General features: G+C 39.6%; 1 protein-coding gene across 1 annotated transcript; it reads left to right on the forward strand.

Moving 5' to 3' along the window:
- The first annotated feature begins 1,891 nt into the window (after positions 1-1,891).
- On the forward strand, positions 1,892-18,895 carry LOC126759303 (uncharacterized). The gene is given in 2 exon segments (XM_050474038.1): positions 1,892-1,960; positions 18,362-18,895. Coding segments are annotated over 2 exon segments (603 nt in total).
- The last annotated feature ends 375 nt before the right edge of the window (positions 18,896-19,270 follow it).

The raw sequence follows: 19,270 nt of genomic DNA on the forward strand, positions 1-19,270 counted from the left end.
TGCCAAATTTTATTAAGATATCTTCTCAAATAAAAAAGCTTTCCATATAAGGACTTAAGTTGGATCATTCAGTTTGTATGGCAGCTATATGCTATAATGGTACAATATCTTCGACTGCATAGCTGATAACTTGAACCACTGCGCCGCAAAGCCTCTCATCATCTTCTCCTCGCACATATGTACCTCTGAGAGATATGTAGTTTCAGTGGAGTTGCTGGAGAAGTGGCGCAGTGGACTTTGTAAGGGATGGATTGGAACTCAAGAGGAAAGTTGGACTCTTGTTTCAGACAGTGAGCTTAAAGCTAGTCACGGGATCCAATTAGCAATAGCTTTAAGCTACTTTCATATAATACTTGTCTAGGTTCCTTGCCACAGTGGAATCGTCGGCCAATTCATTCCATCAGGATGCGAACGAGCAGGAGTTCTCCTATCTGCGTGCCATCGGGTGCTGGGTCTATGAGCTCTGCGAGAGCTTAACAACATTGAACAGAAATCAGCACAGGCGTCTCTAGCTGTTCAATTATTCGCAGCCTCACGATAAATCAGCCTATTTACCTCACCTTAAGTAGTGAGAGAAAATAAATTTGGCTTTCTATAAATGAGATACGCGAGCATAATAAATTAGGTGTCCCGGCTTTCTAATGAAACAAAAAGGAATAGATTTCGAATCAATGTCCACGTAAAAAAATGCCTTGAGTTCTTATACACATTAGGTGCGCACAGATTTAACTAGATTTTCAAAACAAATAAAAAAAAATTTAACACAATAGGCTCATACCATTCATGTTCAATAAAGGAAATAAATAAATAAATCAAATATTCTGCTTTTTATATGAAAAAAAATCTTTAACATAGATAATAGTACCCGTCTAAGCTGAACTCGTAAAAAAATTTTGATTTCTATTAAGAAAAAATTTCGAAATTCTAATAAATTTTCATCCAACTCACTGCACTGTGCGACTACTTGACCAACTCCACAATTTAAGGGATCAAATCAAAGTTGTTTGCATCAAACTTCTTAAAAAAAACTTCTTATACCCCCAAAATACAATAGATTGTTGCTTTTAGGCATTCAATGGACGCCGTGACGTATGAGAAATGTACCAGATCGAATTTGGTTTCCGTAACATGCGTAACTACTTTAGATGATATTTCTGACCGCTTTTCAGTGGAAACATTCGGTGAAAATGTGAAAAGGCCCATGCCATAAACACACATTCGAAGAAGCAAAAGCAACAACGCATTGAAATGTTTAAAGTTAAGGCAAAGTGTGCTGATACTGAAATTTGTTAGAAACCACAAAATGTTGAGGTGAGAGGTGCCTGCAATTGACACTATATACACAATATAGAATTCAACATAAACTCTTATATAAGCCAGAGAAAAAAGAACAACGTTGAGGTTGATTTGGTCGAGAGCTTTTGTGACGACGCACCAAATCAACCCACCAAGGAACTGAATATGATGACAGCTGTAGACTTAGCAAAACAAGGGCGATGTTTGGTAACACTGTGGAACATTTTTGGGATTATTGTCTGGGGGGTGAGACGTAGTTTTTTTTTTTTTTTTTTGCCAGAATGTTACAACTAAGCGAAAAAACATCAAGATAAGGGAAAAATTTAAAAGGCCATAAAAAACAACTGACACGAACGCCAAGCCCTTTGAGGGTTTTACTATACTGACCTACTACCATCACCCTGAGTTGAAATTTCTCACCCCCCAGAATAGCTGTTGTACTGTGTAATTTGAATTTATGAATTTTCGCATAATGCGTCAAAGCTATAGCGGAACATGGCCGACCTCGAAATGCATCTTTGCTAGAGATTCCAGATTATATTTTGCCACACCTCCATTAGCAACTAAGAGCTTTAGAGATTCTAACAAGAAGAAAATGGCGCGAGATAAGTCACATATTGAAAATGAATTTTGTGGTTGTCAGGAGAATGGCAACCATCATATGGTAAGATGCTAAATTAGAAAGAGCATTGTGAGATGGAAAACCCACATATAAAGCAATTTTATAAAGCTTCTTAGCACAAAACAGTTCTCAGCATTTTTTATGGTTCTTATAATATTATTTACTGAGCAACCATTTTCGTATTATTTGAAAAAAAAAAATCATAATACAGAACATCATACAGGAAATATGTTTCAACAGCAAGACAAGAGAGTAAACTTGCCTGAGCATGGGCTGTAAACTAGAGAGTACGCTTTAAATTTATGTGCAGAATGTGTCATGGCGTTCCAAAGGACAAAAATAACAATACTACACTATACTATTCTTCACCACTTCCATTTTCCAGGAACTAAAAATTGTGCAAAATTTTATTTGAAACCAGTTAAAAAGGATACAAAAGAAGCTTCATATATGGGTACCACACGTGTTAACACAATTTAATCAGCAAATCATTTCTGAATCACAAAAAAATCGATCAATATAGCGTAGTCACTGGTGATGAAAATTGGATCACTTACAACAAATTCCACGGAAAATGGTCGTGGTCGAATCGCTGTGATCTGATGGTCAGAAAGGTTTTCTATAATCGGTGGATTGCCGAGGAAATATCCACTTTTAGTTCGTACCTGTATTGTCAACAATTAGAAAGTTTGTAGAAAAAATCGACCAGGTAGGCCTATGAAAATGGATTGTCACAATTTATTTTCAAACAGGACTATGGGTTTCTATGAGAATGACTTATGAAATTACCATCAAAATGACAAAATTTTATCAAAAAAAAAAGTGAACAATCTAATAGATTCTTATAATGGATTTCTTTTAACGGCCTCTTATACTAAGCACAACCTTAAATTTTTTCGAAACTCTATACAATTGTAAACAACTCAAACCTCTTTCCTAATGGAGATGTATGTAGCTACGCTAACCCAAATTACCTAGATTAGATTAAGTTAGGTTGTAGGGTTGTTCCAAAACCGATGGATCTTTGTAGGACTTCGATAATTGTCTTTGGTCTTATTGAAAAAGATTGATCAAGGGTTTTGAGAACCCCACAAATGTATTAAGGTGGTTACTATTAACCCAGTCACTTCGATAGGTAATTCAAAGGTATTTCTAACTAGATATTTCAATCTTAGTCCGGTAAAAAAACCGGGAATTAAAGAAGAAAGTGATAAGATGTTTCCACCAAGTCTTGATTCATACAGCTTTGGCAAATCGTCCCATGAAATATTTAGTCGCACAACGTGTGTCCAGTCAGAACTCTTACAATTGCGGCGAAATTTACTTTGCTAAATGCAAGAAGTTCGATTTATTTTGAACCAGAAAAATCTCGCAGTCGCAGCAGTTCTGGTTGTTGACCAGCACTTGCTGAGCTCACTGGAAATCCAACACTAAGACATCGGAAAGCCGATGCGCCTCCAATAGGATTGAAGTAAGAGTGCTCCCCCAGTAAGCACATCAGATTTGTAGCTTCCGGTGATTCTACTGTGACCGCACAAAAGAAGTTATTGCTTATGAGGTCATGCACTTCTTGACTACTTTTGAGCACACATCCATAACGCTCAAAGTACAACTATTTAAAGGACGCTGCACTTCGGAGCAGTATATCTGCCGATACATTGATGGCAATCACCTACGCTTGAAAGACGCTATAGTGATCTGGTAGCTTGAAACTGAAGAGTTCCGCGACCGAAAAAGATTCTGCTGCAACTTTGACTCTGGCTCAAAGTCCCAAAATGGGACCAATTTAAAATACACCTTATAAATAATATTACACATTGTTTTTTAAGGGTATTAATTTAAGGTGGACCACATTTATCAATCACCTGTAACCTCCTTTAGTATTTCTTGACAATTGATTTTAAATTGGTTTTTAAAAATAAGTAAAAATCGATTAATATAAGTGCGACCATCCCAAAACCAGATTATGTCCAAGACTTCGACAATAATCGACGAGCTTCTTTCCTATAATGTTATATTGGTTGAAAATTACTTAATTCTTCAGATATTATACTTTCAGAACAAAATTAAAAAATCCCTGCAATTTAAAAATAGTAAAATTACCGAAAATTTAAGAAGCGAAATACCAGATCTCAATCAAGCTTCCTTAAATTTAAATTTTCGAGCTTTAACTTTGTTAAAAGAAACCAAGCATATATTCACCCCATAAAACTTCAGTACTACGAAAAAAGAGTGAGTTAAGCTAGCTTTGCCAAAGCCCTACTTTTGGCTTATGCATTTTTAATACACACTATCAATTTATCAATTCACAGACACTACGAAACCAGTTCAATACATGGAACAAAAGAAAGCAGAAAGTTGGACGCAGTGCTCCATAACAGGGAGCAGCGCTCATAATACACAGGAAATTTATTCATAAAGCATAAGCCGAGACAAAAATATGTATATATAAATCTATGAAAGAGTGTGTATATGTAAACAGTTTGGCCAGCGTTGGAAGCAGAAATATATTCCATTCGCTTTGTGATTTTAAGCAACTTATTTCACACTTGTATTTCAATAGGCACTTGCACACTTGCGCTCTCTACTGTATGTGTGGGCAATAGAGATTTTGCGCTTGAAGCAAATGCACACACTTACATACATAGAGATGCGCTTGGTCACTATTTCACCAAAGCAGACAAACGCAATTTCAATTCATCGCATTGTCCACAGGCATCAATGGTCAAATGCGAAAGCCGAGTGGGTGCCCTCAGGCATTGAAGCCGACTCGAACGTTAAGTGCTGCGATATTGCCCTGCACCAATCGACATCACATGCAACGTCCGTATGAGCATATTCGTAGAAAGGCAGATTCGTACCTTCCATTAGACCATACATGTGGAGTGTTACAGGCACACGCTACTCATAGCTGCACTTTTCGGCGCTCGCAGCCGCTGCTAGTGTCGTCCATAGTTCATCGTCCATAAACACATTTGCCAAAATGGCGCAAAGAGCTATGCAGACCATTTGGCGACCCAAATATCAATTCGACATCCATTGCAATCAAAGTGCAGAGTTTGACTTCACGAATAGCCATATTTTAATGATCCTTTCTTGTGTGGTACTCAAGGCTTTATTGGTAGTTTTTGATTGTGAATCTAAGCCAGCAGAGTATTGGGGAATTCTTATGCCCGGTTTCACAGTCCATACTTACGTTGTGCCCACATAAAATTTTAGCCAAGCATTGTTTCGGACTGAGTAGTCATTTGGGTTTCACAGTCAATGCTTAATTTCTAGAAAATTTTAAAAAGATATATGGCAACCTTATGGGCAACATATGTTCTACAAATGTCATCCATAAAAATATGATTGAAATATTTAAATTATACGAGTAACAGACAATATATAAAAGGAAATTTATATCGAAAATGGATGAAAACAACAAAGAAAAACGCCAAATTTTACCACCAGCGAGTCGGAGCACCTATTGGAACAGCTGCGAATCCCAATCCGACTTCATATTTTTTCACAAAAAATAACTTCTTATTTCTTATTATTCTTCTTTTGACAAATAACTGGAAATACAAAACATTTAAAATCAAATCGGCTGTTACTTAAGCACTGCTTAAGTCTCCCATTTTCAGTAGTTAAGCATAACTTAAGTCTGGACTGTAAAACACTATTTTCCTTTTTTATCTTCAACACAACTTAAGTATGGACTGTGAAACCGGGCATTAAACGCTCAGAAGTGTTTTTTTTTTGCTAATTAATGAGTTATAGAATTTTAGTTGAGTCTGTAAGATAACGAAATCAACGAGTAATGCAGCATTCGGTGGATATGGAGAAGACCATTTCAAATAACACATGCACAAAAGTTATCACAAAATCCGATAGCTGACAGTCTGCGGAGATAAGTAAGGCTGTAATAATGATTCAGGTCCCTCAAGAGCTAGAAACCCTCATGAGTTATTGGTGATTATGATGCCAGAATTGCTGATGAATTAGTTCTTGAAATTCGACGATTAACAGTTAGAGATCTTACTAACATCGTTGGAATGTCGGAAAGATAAGTGAAAACCATTTTGAAAAATCAGTTGAGCCTAAGAAAAGTAAAAGCACGATTGATTCCAAAATCACAAAATTTTTTTGAAAAACAGCGTCGCGGTAACGACTGTGAAACAATGTTTTCCGAATACCAGAATATCGAGAAACATATTATTAGTGGCGACGAGCTTTGAATTTTTGCTTACAACCCAGAAACAGACGATCAATCGGCGGAATACCGTGACAAAGGTGAGCCGAAGCCGAAAAAAACACGTTAAAACAGGTCAAAAATCAAGGTTATGTTGACAGTTCTCTTCGCTTATCGAGGTGTGGTGCACTCCGAACTCCTTCCGCCTGGCCAAACTGTCAACAAGGAATACTATTTGAGTGTTGTGCGTCCTTAGTGCAAAGCTATTCGTAAAAAGAGCCCGGAATTATGGACCTATAACTTTCGCACCATGATAATGAACCGTCGGATACTGCATTGATTCTTCGTGAGTTTTTCGCCAAATTTTCAACCAATATCGTTCCGCAACCACCGTATTCGGGTGATTTAGCTTCGCGTTCTTCTGGCCATAAGGAGAAACAGATGGTAAGTATTTAGTGCCAAGTCCGAACTGTTTATGCATTCATAGCAACATTCCCATCAAGGCCTCCGAGCTACTAGCCAATCACTATCGAAGTTTATGATCTGGCGTTGATTTAATGGAACACAATTCGTTTCTTAATGACTAAAGGTGGTCATTCTTGACCCACTATATTCTTTAGATGCTCCAATTGTTCACAGTTTAAGTTCGAATTAAGAGTTTTGGTCGTGGCGGAGCAACTCTTAATAAATGATACCTTCCCAAATACATAACAAAATCTTCCTGACTGTCAATGCTGACCTGGCCACTGTTTTTACCGTCTCACTCTGATGCCTTTAACCAAAATTATTACGTGGAAACAGACAAGTTCACGCATGCGAACAATGAGTAACTCTCTAGAACTGATGTCAATTTTTTTTCTTCCTAATAAACAAAATATAAGCACTTCTTCTTTAATTTTATTGAGCTAGCTCTAACCGACATATGGTATGTGCTAAAAAACCAACCAGTCAGTTAGTTTAACATAACTTTAATGGGCTTACTCATACGCCTCGTGTATCGCGGTGATTCATATGTCCGGTTAGGTTAGGTTAGGTTTGGTTAAGAAGTCGCTTCTAACAGGGGTATAACTTGGATAGCTTAGAACGATGGTCCGTTGTGTTACCTCCTACTTTCCTCCAACTTCCGAGATGTTTCAGCCAAGTAAAGTCTGGGTAATGGCGAAAAAAGTACCTCGATGTTTCTGCTTCACCTTCATCCATACAATATTGACAACTTAGGCCCACAAAGATTTTTAGCCTTACCGCATGAATGCCTGTTCTCCTGCCTTCTACTTTAGGCCAAAAAGATACTGCAGCCACACAGGAGCGGTTGTCGATTAGCCCCTGCTAAGCGTAAGCGAGGTTCATTGGTCCAGTGCTAGAACGTAAATTACTAATGGAGATCCAACAACTTAACAGACATTTCAATCGTCTTCGCTAAAAACTGCGTAGCAAAATCAGCGGGACAGGCTACAGGACAATTTACATATAGAACCTTCGGGCATAGCTCGATGGGTAATGGCGGTTGAGCAAACACCGGCTACATTACCTCACTTTTCAACTGGAAAGAAAGTGCAAAGTATAAATAGGAAAAGATGGCATCACTATAAATATCTATGCTGATGGCTCGAAAATGAACGATAGTGTTGGTGCGGGATATACTGCCCAGAGTTAGGCGTAAGGCAACCTTCTAAGTTACCGAACCACTGCAGTATATTTCAAGCTGAGGTCTTTGCTATTGCGGAAGTCGCGGAGTTGGCCTCGAATGCACCTGCAGGCAATTCCAAAATCAAAATCTAAGTAAACAACTTCTCTTCTACTGGGTTCCAGGCCATAAAGGCATCGAGGGCAATCAAATAGTGGACGAGATTGCCAAGAATGGTATACGCCTAAGGCACGAAAACGTGATCAATATTGGGAAACCTATGCATCGTCGTATGGACGTCCTCGACAGAAACGTGGTAAAGAAAATCAAAACCAGTTGGAACGAGCTATCAGGGTGCAAGACTGCAAAAGTCATATGCAAAACGCTATATCGGAAGTAAACAAAATTCCAAATGGCAATAGATAGAAAAGGCTGTAGGAGCATGATCGGACTGGTCACTGTCTGGTACGCCCGCAGAATGGAGCTGACAGATCGAGAAGACTGCAGAAAATGTCTAGAGCAATGCAATAGGGAAATAACGAAGCACCACTTTTACACTTGTTTCATATTATTAAGACTACGCTGTAAGCATCTGGGGTCCCCATGGCATGATACACTGACGGAGGCAACGATAGTGAGGCCGCAGAGTCTGTTAAAATTCGCGTCGCAGGCATCCTAAAGGATGACTACTTCTCTTGGACCTAGGAACTGAACTCCATCTGGTATCGCAAAGGACCAAAACTGGTCTATGCGTGGCTTATTGACTACCGGTTTAACTTAACCTATCAAATGTATTCCCATGCATACTATCCGTTCCTTCGATGACTTAGAGCTTAAGCGTGTAGCAAACAAACACTCGTTTAAAATAAACGATTTGAAATAAAATATTCATAAAGTTTTTAATTAACTACCGTCTAAATCCCTTCAAACATTAAACAAAGTGCAGCATATTTTAAAGAAACAATTTTACTAGTCACTTTTGGTGAAATTCCATCCGAGTTGAACGTTCTTTTGCCACTCGCTTCCAAAAAAAAAATATATAAATAATTTTTTAGTTTAAAAAAGTAACAAAATTTTCAAACAACGGAATGCACTAAAATTAATAGAAGCATACTATGGACTAAGTCCGCAACCCAACCAATTAGGAGAGAGCGTCCAAAAACACATTCATAAGCACCACATTCATTTTTATTAAACAGTGTTTGCAAGCTACATTGTTGCTGCTGGCGTCACAAAAGATGCGTTGGTCTTTTATAAATGTCGCCACCGGATACGTTGGTCCTCATGCTTTGGTGACTTCAGCAAAGTGAATGCAAAAACTTCTTGGCTCTTTCCGCACTCGACACTACCGAAGTTTTGCTTGATTTTTATTTGGCAGCAAATTTGTGTAGTAATAAAAATCGAACATGCAAGTCGGCCAATTGCCCGACATAAACTGAAACGTGCGACATATATGTACTAACTACATATAAATATATTACCACATCTCTATAGAGTATTATGCATGCAGCTGCGATAGTCGAAAGGAAAGTGTGCGCCCAGGCGACACAAAAGTAGACACGCAGACTTCAATGAATCGATGAGTGAAGTGAACGACATAAAATGCGAATGCTCTCTAAGTTTCGTGTAAGCAAAAGTGAACATCGTCATAAAACCCCGACAACGTCTAACACACATTTCTGCAGTCTTAAAATTAATTGTAGTTTTTCTTTTCCCGTCTTCCGTGCGTAAAAAGCGGAGGTAATATTTTTAGTTGATGGCATTACTGCGAAAAACTTCACACAAAAGTCATAAAAATTCACAGAAATTATGATAATTACACTACGCAGTTGTTGGAGTAGATATTTTCATACAAAATGGCTGTTCTAATGAAAAACAGTACTTTTGCGCTTCTATGCTTTCATTGCGTCGCAAATTTTGTATTATTATAGCGTGTTTGAAAATGTAAGGATGTGAACTACCAACTCACTTTGCAGTGCCTTCCTCTATAGATTTCAAGGTAGCTGAACACTAGTTGGGTTGGTTTGAACTAATGAAACTATGGGTTTCTACATTAGCATGAATTTGAGTCAAGAGCTTGCTCTAACCTACGCAGAATGATATGGTTCCTTTAAATAATATATTTTTTGTAATTTATAAATGCGAAAGCTTTTAGTTCTCATAAAATATTTCGTAATGGTAATTTTTGAAAAACACTTATTTAAGTCAGAAAATCCAAGACTTGATTTATCAGAACCCAATGGATGGGTTTAAGCCACAAGGCATTTTCGGTCCCTCCCAATCGTTGTGAGTGGTGCTGTACGGCACTTCTCAAGTGGGTTTCTAGAGGCCTCAAGCTGCTGTCACCTCCAACACTAGGCCGCCTTAGGAAGTAAAGGAGGGCTTATCGCGCTATTAGGCTCCAGAGCGGCGGACTTCTGTTTTCCCTTTGAAAGCATAAATCCGGCAGATCATCGTAATGAGCGAAACAGGTGTAACAAAAAACAACAACAACAAAGACACTCCTCAAGTGGGTTCTTAGAGGTCTTATGCAGGCTGTCACCTTCTAATCCAGGATGTTAAGCGACTCCCATACCCATTGGATCCATATTCGTTGGATGATTGGCAGCCAGGATATTAATTCGGCTAAACGGTGGCCTTACCGCTTTATGGGGCTCTATTGCGGTGGACTTCTAAGTTCCCCTTTAAAAGCAATAAACCCGGATCGGGGTGATGAGCGAAAAAGGGTGGACCAAAAACAACAACACAACTGACAACGTCAACTCCGGTACAGGTAAAAGCGTGCCGGAAAACAAACGCAAGTTTGGCTTCCTTGACGCCTTATCGCCAAACGAGCGTGCGTTGTTTGAGAACCATGCCAGAGACCAGTATATGTAGTATACTATCATGCAGTGCAGGACCACGTACCAAACATTCCATACCTGTCGGACGTTTCCTAGCATTTTCGAAACAGAAATTTAGCTACAAGCCGTTGTGTAGAGATAAATCTCCAACGAAGCTTTGGCCATGAAAGTAGCGTCATGCTCAGCGATAGTCTAGCGGTACTTCAGGAGATCCTTCGCTGTTGATGCAGGAGTGCACGACTGAATAAGCTAGCAGTTCACAACCAAGTACATCTCATCTGGATGGCAGGTGTGTAGTCAGGAATGAACTAGTTGACGAGCTTGCTCGCACTGCAACTACTACTACAGGAGGGCAGAACTGAAACTCTATAGTGCGATTGATAAAAACGAGCAGCTCCTCAAGGAGGGAAGAGTGGCAAGAAAAGTATTGACATCAACTCATAGGAATGCGCTATGCTAAGATGCTAATGGATTAATGATTGTAACCTTACTAGGTTTAAAAGCGTAATCAATCACCCGAGAGGTAAATCTCCGCCACTTGTGGCATTTTACACACTATTTAACACTGACATGAATTGGAAATGCACCACTGCTGTCTTTAGACGGAGAGTTAGGGTCCTTGGATCTATTGATTAGAAGTACCTATTTAACAAGGGTATAGTCTCTACCGGTTCAACGACATGGAATTGGAAACTCCCAAGCACCTGATGCGAGACTTTAGAACTTCACTCCAAATAACAATCAATAAATACTTAATCTCAAAATATCCTATACATTGCTTCATTTCGCAAAAGTACTTACACAATATGCTCTTGTAATTTCCATATGATCATTAAGTAACCAAACCATTACACATATATTAAATTTAAACCGCTTAAGCAACATGTTAAGATATTAAACCGAGAGTTACTGCATGTGGCTAAGCCAAAAATACCAGCTGTGGTCTTGCTTTAACACACTCACAGCTTTCGAACAATCGAGTGTATATACGGGCATATCCGGCAGACATTTGCGTAAACTCGTCCCGCTTAAGTACTTGTGCATTTGAATGGCAACTTAATTACTCATCAATACCGTTGAGCCGGACATAATGGCCATTCATAGTGATGAGCTGCGCCATGCAATAATGCAGATGCAAAGCAACTCTGTTGTTTCCCAAATTAGACCATGTATTGTTTAGCTGCCATTAAACAAGTTGAAGGTAGCGGCAGTGGCACTAACGGCAGAAACTAAGAATGTTGATAATACGGTATGCCAAGGCGCTAGTTACATACATAGTTATATTTTGCTGGTATTTAATGATTGTTTGATACTTGGACCGAGTTTAGTAGGTATGTATAACTAAGCATACTTGAGTCGCAGCAAATAACTATGGAAAACGATGGGTGTGGTGAAGACTTAGGTGACGATGTTTAACAATATCAAAGTTATAGATGTAAAGGTTGTAATGCCAGTAGGAAAATTTAAGGATCGCTGTAGACTTATCTTCTTCTTCTTTATTGACGTAGGGAGTACTATCTGGCCACTGTCTGATGGCAACAGACGCCCGCAAGATAGGACTGACAGATTAAGAAGACTGCAGGAAATATATAGAGCGAGGCACCAGGGAAACAATGGAGCATCTCTTGTGCACTTGTCTCGCATCGACAAGATTACGCTGTAAGCACCTTCGGTCCCCACAGTGTGATATACTGAAAGAGGTATCGATAGTGAGGCCGCAGAGTCGGTAAAACTCGCGTCAAGCGAAGACATTCTAAACGATGGCTACTCCTCTTGAACTTAGCAAGTGAACTCCATCTGGTATAGCAAAGGAACAAACTGGTCCATGCGTGGCTCATTGGCGTAACATATTAACTTCATCTAACCTTTATTGACGTAGACACCGCTTGCGTGGTTACAGCCGAGTTTAAAATAGCGTGTCAGTCCTTCTTTCTTTCTTCTATCTGGCGCCAATTGCAGATTAGAAGTGAAGCCAGGTTCCTTTCCATCTGGTCTTTCCAATGGAATGGAATTCTTCCTCTTCGTTTGCTTCCCCAGCGAGTACTGGGTCGAATACTCTCAGAGCAGGAGTGATTTCATCCATTCTTTCGACATGACCTAGCCAGCATAGCCGCTGTCTCTTAATTCGCTGAACTACAAGTATGTCAATGTCGTCTCGTACAGCTTATCGTTCCATCGACTGACAAAGAACCATAAATTTCTCGAAAACTCATAACACCGACTCATCAGATATTGTCATCTTCTATGCCTATACACCATGTAGCAGGACGGGGAATTTGGTCTTTGTTCGTTGATAAATGACTTTTCTTCTCAATTGCCCACTCGGCCCGAAATAGCACTTGTTGACAAGGGTTATTCTGCGTTGGTTCCCAAATATACGAAACTATCTACAACTTCAAAGTTATGACTGTCAACAGTGACGTAGGAGCCAGTCGCGAATGCCATGACTGTTTGTTTGATAATAGCAGATATTTTGTTCTTCACAACCTGACCCGACGCGGTTGTTATAACCAATGATATCGATGTCATCGGCGTAGATATCTGGCATTCAGGACGACAGACTAGGTAATGTGAAATAGATATCCTTCTTTAACCAACCAATAAATGTATCGATGTCAAATCTTCCTTACAGGCGAAGACACTGACGAAAACTTTCAGAAAAGAACGTGTGTCTTTAAACGATTCACAATTACAACGAAGCTAAATAAGAGATTTATAATCAGACACTTTCTCATTTTCTGTCGAAAACGTAAGATTTTCCATAGTCTAAGTAGCTTTCTGATTCTAGTGAAATTATGTTTCGCAGCCAAACGGATCATTACCACTGTTGAAAATAGGGCTTAAGTGCTTAGATAAAAAAGAAACCTCCATTCTTATTAATGGTAACATTTCCTATAAGTCCGTAATACTACAAACTTTGCAGATATCATGCAATGAATATTCTTTACCAGAAATTACTTTGGAATTCTCTCGATTCTAAAGTCGAGGAATGTACTAAAAGACTCTCAGGCATACTAACGGGGGCCTCCGTAGGATCTATCACTACAAAAATGAAGCTTAAAGCTCGACTGGATTTGAGAGACCCTCCTAATTCTGGTTGAATTGCCGTTTCAAATGAACTAAAATAGGTTAGGTTATTCTGGTAGGTTCATATATAGGAGTTCAAATGCCAGAACGATCAGGAGTAGTCGTCCATATATATAAAACGGACAACCAAAATTGGATAAGCCCTTACATAATCAAAAAAACTTCTATAGAGATCTCTCAAAAAGATATATACCAAATAAATTTTAACCCGTCAGCCAGATATTGACTGGGAACTCATTAGACGGCTTTGTTGACAATACCTGCACCCATCAACTCCAGCGGTTAGTAGGCGCCTCAACAGCAGCAAATAGAACATAATGAACCGCCTGCTTGCTACGTGCTCGACATATATTCAACTCTGCTTGCACATTTAATTACTTAAGCACATATGCGCACGTGTGTCGTGCTCGGTTACACGTGTACCTCCACTCTACGCGTCTGCATTTAACCAAACCCAAGCATCTCCATTTCCACTTGATGTCACTTCACTAGCTCGCTGCGCGCCTACCAACTTGCGTGCGGAAGCATATTAATCTCTCACAAAAAGCTCCTCACTGCCGCTTGTTGCAGCACATTATCCACTAATGCCTGCTGCATGAGCATAGACTACAAAGCGGGACATAATCTACACTTTGTATCTGCCAGGCAAATCCTGCCAATGCACTTTATCACTGGTGCCCATGGACTGGGCAGGCGGCTAGTGTCGTGCCGGCTAAAAGCCATGTTTTGGCCAACGAATGACCAGCAACATTAACATTATCATCGATAAATGGATTTGCTGAAATATTTTCTAGCAACAACAACAAATCCGTAAGCGCACATATGTAGTTACGCAGTCGAATTCACGTATGTATGTGTTTATGTGCTTACGTAAGTGCACAGAAAATTTAGAACTTTACACCTACCAGCCTATTGAACTGCCTCAGACCGAGACCGAGCATGGTATACACACATACACTCATGCGTGTCGATAGCTGCAGCAGTTGCTTTTGAGGCATTGAGCGCGCGGCTGTTTGACCTCACTCTGCCGGCACTACATTATCGATTGCTGATCTTTTTGGATTAGTACGGCGATACAAAGTGGCTTGTATGCGCTGGCTGGTGCGGAAACTGGCGTACGGGCGAAGGGGAGATGGCAGCAGTCAAAACGAAAGCTAATGGCAACATATATCGCCTGGTAAGCCGTTTATAACAAGCCACTTCCCAAGCACAACGAAATTTGTCCCTCGAAATTTATGCGCTGGAAGAAGTCATTTTTGTCTGCTGTTGATATTGTTGTTGCAGTTGTTATTATTGTTGTTGCTTTCGTTGAACAACTAACTTAATTTCGGTAGCCATTGTTGATAGCGCTGCCCATAACATTTATCGCTGGATTTGCGCTGTCGCGCCAATTCAAATATCTACAACAATGCAATAAACAATCGAGAGCCGAAGCAAATAAATGGGCGACTTATTGAGTCGCCTACGCTCTAAGGACAAAACAAAAAATGCCTTCCAACCTTCGTTGATTTTACTTGAGGGTGATTCTTAAATGTAGAAAAAGGCCTATGCATCATCTGTACTAAACATTAAACTCCGTTTCGGCATTTCTTCTTCGTACAAGAAACTTTAACATATAAATGTTGAATTAAGATGTGCCGCTAAATTTGACCCCTGATATATGTATGTACATGCCCCCAGAATTCTTCTTCTTCTTTATTGGCGTAGACACCGCTTATGCAGTTATAGCTGAGTTTACACTAGCGCGCCAGTCGTTCTTCATTTACTCTGTTTGGTGCCAATTGGACATTTCAAGTGTAGCCAGGAATGTTTTCCTCTTCCTCTACTCCCTCAGACGGATACTGCGTCGAATACTTTCAGAGCTGGGGTGTTTTCGTCCATCCGGACGACATGACCTAGCCAGCATAGTTGCTGTCGTCATATATCTCGTACAAGTCATCATTATATCGACTGCGGTATTCGCAGTTGCCAATGCGCAAAGGACCATAAATCTTTCGCAGAATTTTTCTTTTGAAAACTCGTAACGCCGACTCACCAGATATTCTCATCGTCCAAGCCTCTGCACTATGCAGCAAGACAGGGATGATGAGAGACTTGTAGAGTTGGGACCCCTCAGAATTACAGTTCGAAATTATGTCCCTAACAAAGGACGTTCCATGAGCTTTTTTTCCTCCTGGGGCAAGCCTGAACTTTGTTGGTTTGACTAGGTTCACGGTCTCGATGAATTGGGTTGGTTGATTATGCCCACATTATTACCACAAAAGAGACAAGCTTAGACATCGAAACTGTAAAGTCCATTGTGATAGCATTAAACCATCTCTTGTGGATATAATGGTCCTTATAAAAGATATAACCTTCAGAGAACGAGGCCGATAGGATCAAGGAACATCAAAAATATAATACTCTTCCCAAATGCATTTCTAATATCATAAAAGAGTTCGAGATAGTTGCGTTGTTTTGAACACTAAGCCAAACTTCGTAGAGTTATCTAGTCACTTACAAAACGTTTCAACACAAGAACTCCATTTGGTATGTCGAAGTATTGTTTTAGAAATTTCCGAAAAATATCTTGTCAATTAAAAAAAATTTCCCAACAAGAGCGTGATTTTGATCGTTCAGCCTGTTAGTATTAATGAGTAGCTGGTTGCGGAGGAAAATACATAGGAAAATTTTGATATCGTTATCTGAAAAACTGAGGGACTAGTTCGCGTACATGGCTAAATCCACTCAGCTCGTAACCCTGATAATTTATATACTATATATTTTATAAGGTATCCATGGTTTCCTTCTGGGTATTGCAAACTTAATATACCCTGCCCGAGGTATAAATATTTCTTGATTGTTCGTCGGTGGACCAACTTCTGAGCGTATATTCAAAACAAAAAAGGAAAATTCAACTCGTGTCCTTGTTAAAATGCACTTCGAAAAAGCTGCAGAAAGAATAATAAGGAGGTTAGCTGGTAAATACCGGTACTACTGTCCAGAAGTGTAGTTGCATCACAAGACTAAGGAGTTCACGTAATTTCTGCCAGACGACGACTGACCAGAGGGTCTTTGGATCCTTCTTCAACTCACTTTAACTGCAGAGTTGGCGCTGTAGATCAGCTATCAGAGTTTTACTAATACCTGCAAATTATGCTTGAAACAATTAAGCCAAAAGGCTCATTTAATCAAGTTCAGTAATCCACAAGTGGCGTTTGACATAGAAGTCCTTAGTTTTATTACAGATTTTGAGAACGCTTTCCATGGGAATAGTTTTTTCTAAAAACTGTTGGGTGAATAAACAGTCGGACAATTCATGAGTATCGAAAAGTCTTATAAGAAGTTTATCCTCCTCGAGGAACTCCGTTGTTTGCCAGCCTAGAGCACAAATATCGAACACGAATTTTTTTGAATCCCTCAGTGTTTAGTTTTCACGACTTAGGTTAAGTTATGTCCAGCAAGCATCAATCGTCTGATTTAATTGAAAACTAGCCGAATCGATGAGCGAATGAAAGCGAAACCGACCGATGATTTGATGTAAACTTTTAGTACCACCCTAACACATTACTGTTCACTGTGTTTATCGGCAATTTGTCTGCTCCTTAGCAATGTGGGCAAATACATAAATAAATTTTGATCTTAAGTCATCGCCTTATGCGTGTTTATCCCCCATAATGCTTAGATATCGTATGCCACGCTTCTAATACAATAAGCGATTATATAGTGTCACACGTATGCTTCTTATATACTTATGACCTTTTTCCTTAAGCATATACGCCCTCAGCTTTTTAGTAACCTAACTGTGAGCATTATTAGTAAGCGCGTTGAAATTTATCTCTTTTTTGTTTCTTCTCACCCTCGTCTTCATTACTCGAGTGCCGCCTTCTACGCGCCAGCGCTATCCTTCACTCTCAAACTTTTCACTTTGGTTAGCTTTTATTTCGCTTTATCTGCTTCCGCTAACTGTTTCATATTTTTCTCTCTTTACCCACCACTTGACACTTCGTACTTAATCGCTTTGAGTCTTTTTTTTGTGCTTTCTAAATTATAAGCCAAATTGTTTTTTTTATTATCAGACAGCATTATCCCTTTGTGGCACGTGTTGTTTTTGTATTTTTTCTATTCTGTTGTTGTTGTTTGCTGTTTTTAACCTTCATGTTGTTGTTGTTACTGTCAGTATACATAGTTGTCCTTAATGTGCATTTAGGCGGCTCAAATTTGTGTCCGTTTAGTGGTCAATTTAGTGGTGCCGAACAGCAGTTAAATAAATCCTAGAAAATATGTTTGCACTTATACACTTGGCATATGCATGTCTGGGCAAATAGATGGGCTTACGTATATTTGAGGTTATACCCAGTAAACCAAAATTTGTTACATTCGATGGTAAAGCTATCAAACTTCATAGAGTTGAGGGTGACAGGGTTTTATGGTAGGGAGAAGTTTTGAGCAGGTCATTTGAAAAGTCTTCGACTGACCATTCCAGCTTTGTGGTACGATTTGTCTTTTGCTTCAAAATAGGCCTCATTTCCGGCAATTATCTCTTCATTCGACGAAAATTTCTTCCTAGCGAGCAATCTTTGGCGACCTGAGAACAGCAAATAGTCGCTGGGGACCAAATCTGTAAAGCGATGGATGTGGAAGCAATTTGAAGCACATTTCAAGGGTTTTTGCCACTGTTTTCACTGACTTGAGCAACAAGAGCGGGCGCCGGATGAAGTCGAGCAAAAGCGCAGGCAAAAGCGAGTTACAAGGCGGCGGTCGGAATATGTAACCGTCTCGAAGGCAAATCCAGCATTAAGGAGGACGTGTTGAAACGGCTGGTTTGGGCCAGAAAGAAGGTGAAGAACGGCCGGACATACTCCGTTACTTGTAACTGGTGTAATGCCTCGGATCCATCGTATGCTAATCGCATGTCGGCTGGAAAGAGGCAGCGTTTGACGGAGAGCAAACCGAAGACGCCCTTGAGAAAGCGCAAGTGCAGAGACGTAGCTGAGAAGCTAGACGTCAAGCAAGCGGACGATATAACGACAACGTCCAAGGCAGCGACGGCAGCGAAACGACATTTGGCCGTCGCGCTCATAGACCGCAGTAACCCCCTGGGACAAATGTCATAAGAGCGATGAAAAATAATGGAAATAAAGCTATTGAAAGCCTTCCTTGCGAGAATGGTCGCTGAACCAAGGGCACCCATGCCGTCATTTAATGGAGCAGGATGGCTTAGCGGAGTCAAAATCTTGAAATGTAATGCCGACTCGACGCATGGATAACTGAAGCATCAAGCCGGGGACTTTTCAATTACCCTGTTAAAAGAATTTGCCCCTCGGCAGAAAATGTTTAGTATCAGAGGTCTATATCAAGCACGGTTAAAATATGGAAGAGAATTCACTTGTGAAGATTCTTTGCGAAATAATTTAGATTTTTCGGAATATACAAATATCTACACCGAATTTCAATCGAACATAGCGGTAAATTATCCGATATGATTATACAAAATTATTCATGGCAGGTTAACTAGAGAGTTGGAGGAACTTTGGGCATTTGCTAAGTCAGACACGATTTGAAAAGATAATTAGTACAATAGTTTAAAAGACTTTGTCCGTGACAACTAAGAAAACATGAAAAGTTTTTCAAAGAAACTCAAA

Source organism: Bactrocera neohumeralis, chromosome 5, assembly GCF_024586455.1.
Source record: "Bactrocera neohumeralis isolate Rockhampton chromosome 5, APGP_CSIRO_Bneo_wtdbg2-racon-allhic-juicebox.fasta_v2, whole genome shotgun sequence".
NCBI lineage: Eukaryota > Metazoa > Arthropoda > Insecta > Diptera > Tephritidae > Bactrocera > Bactrocera neohumeralis.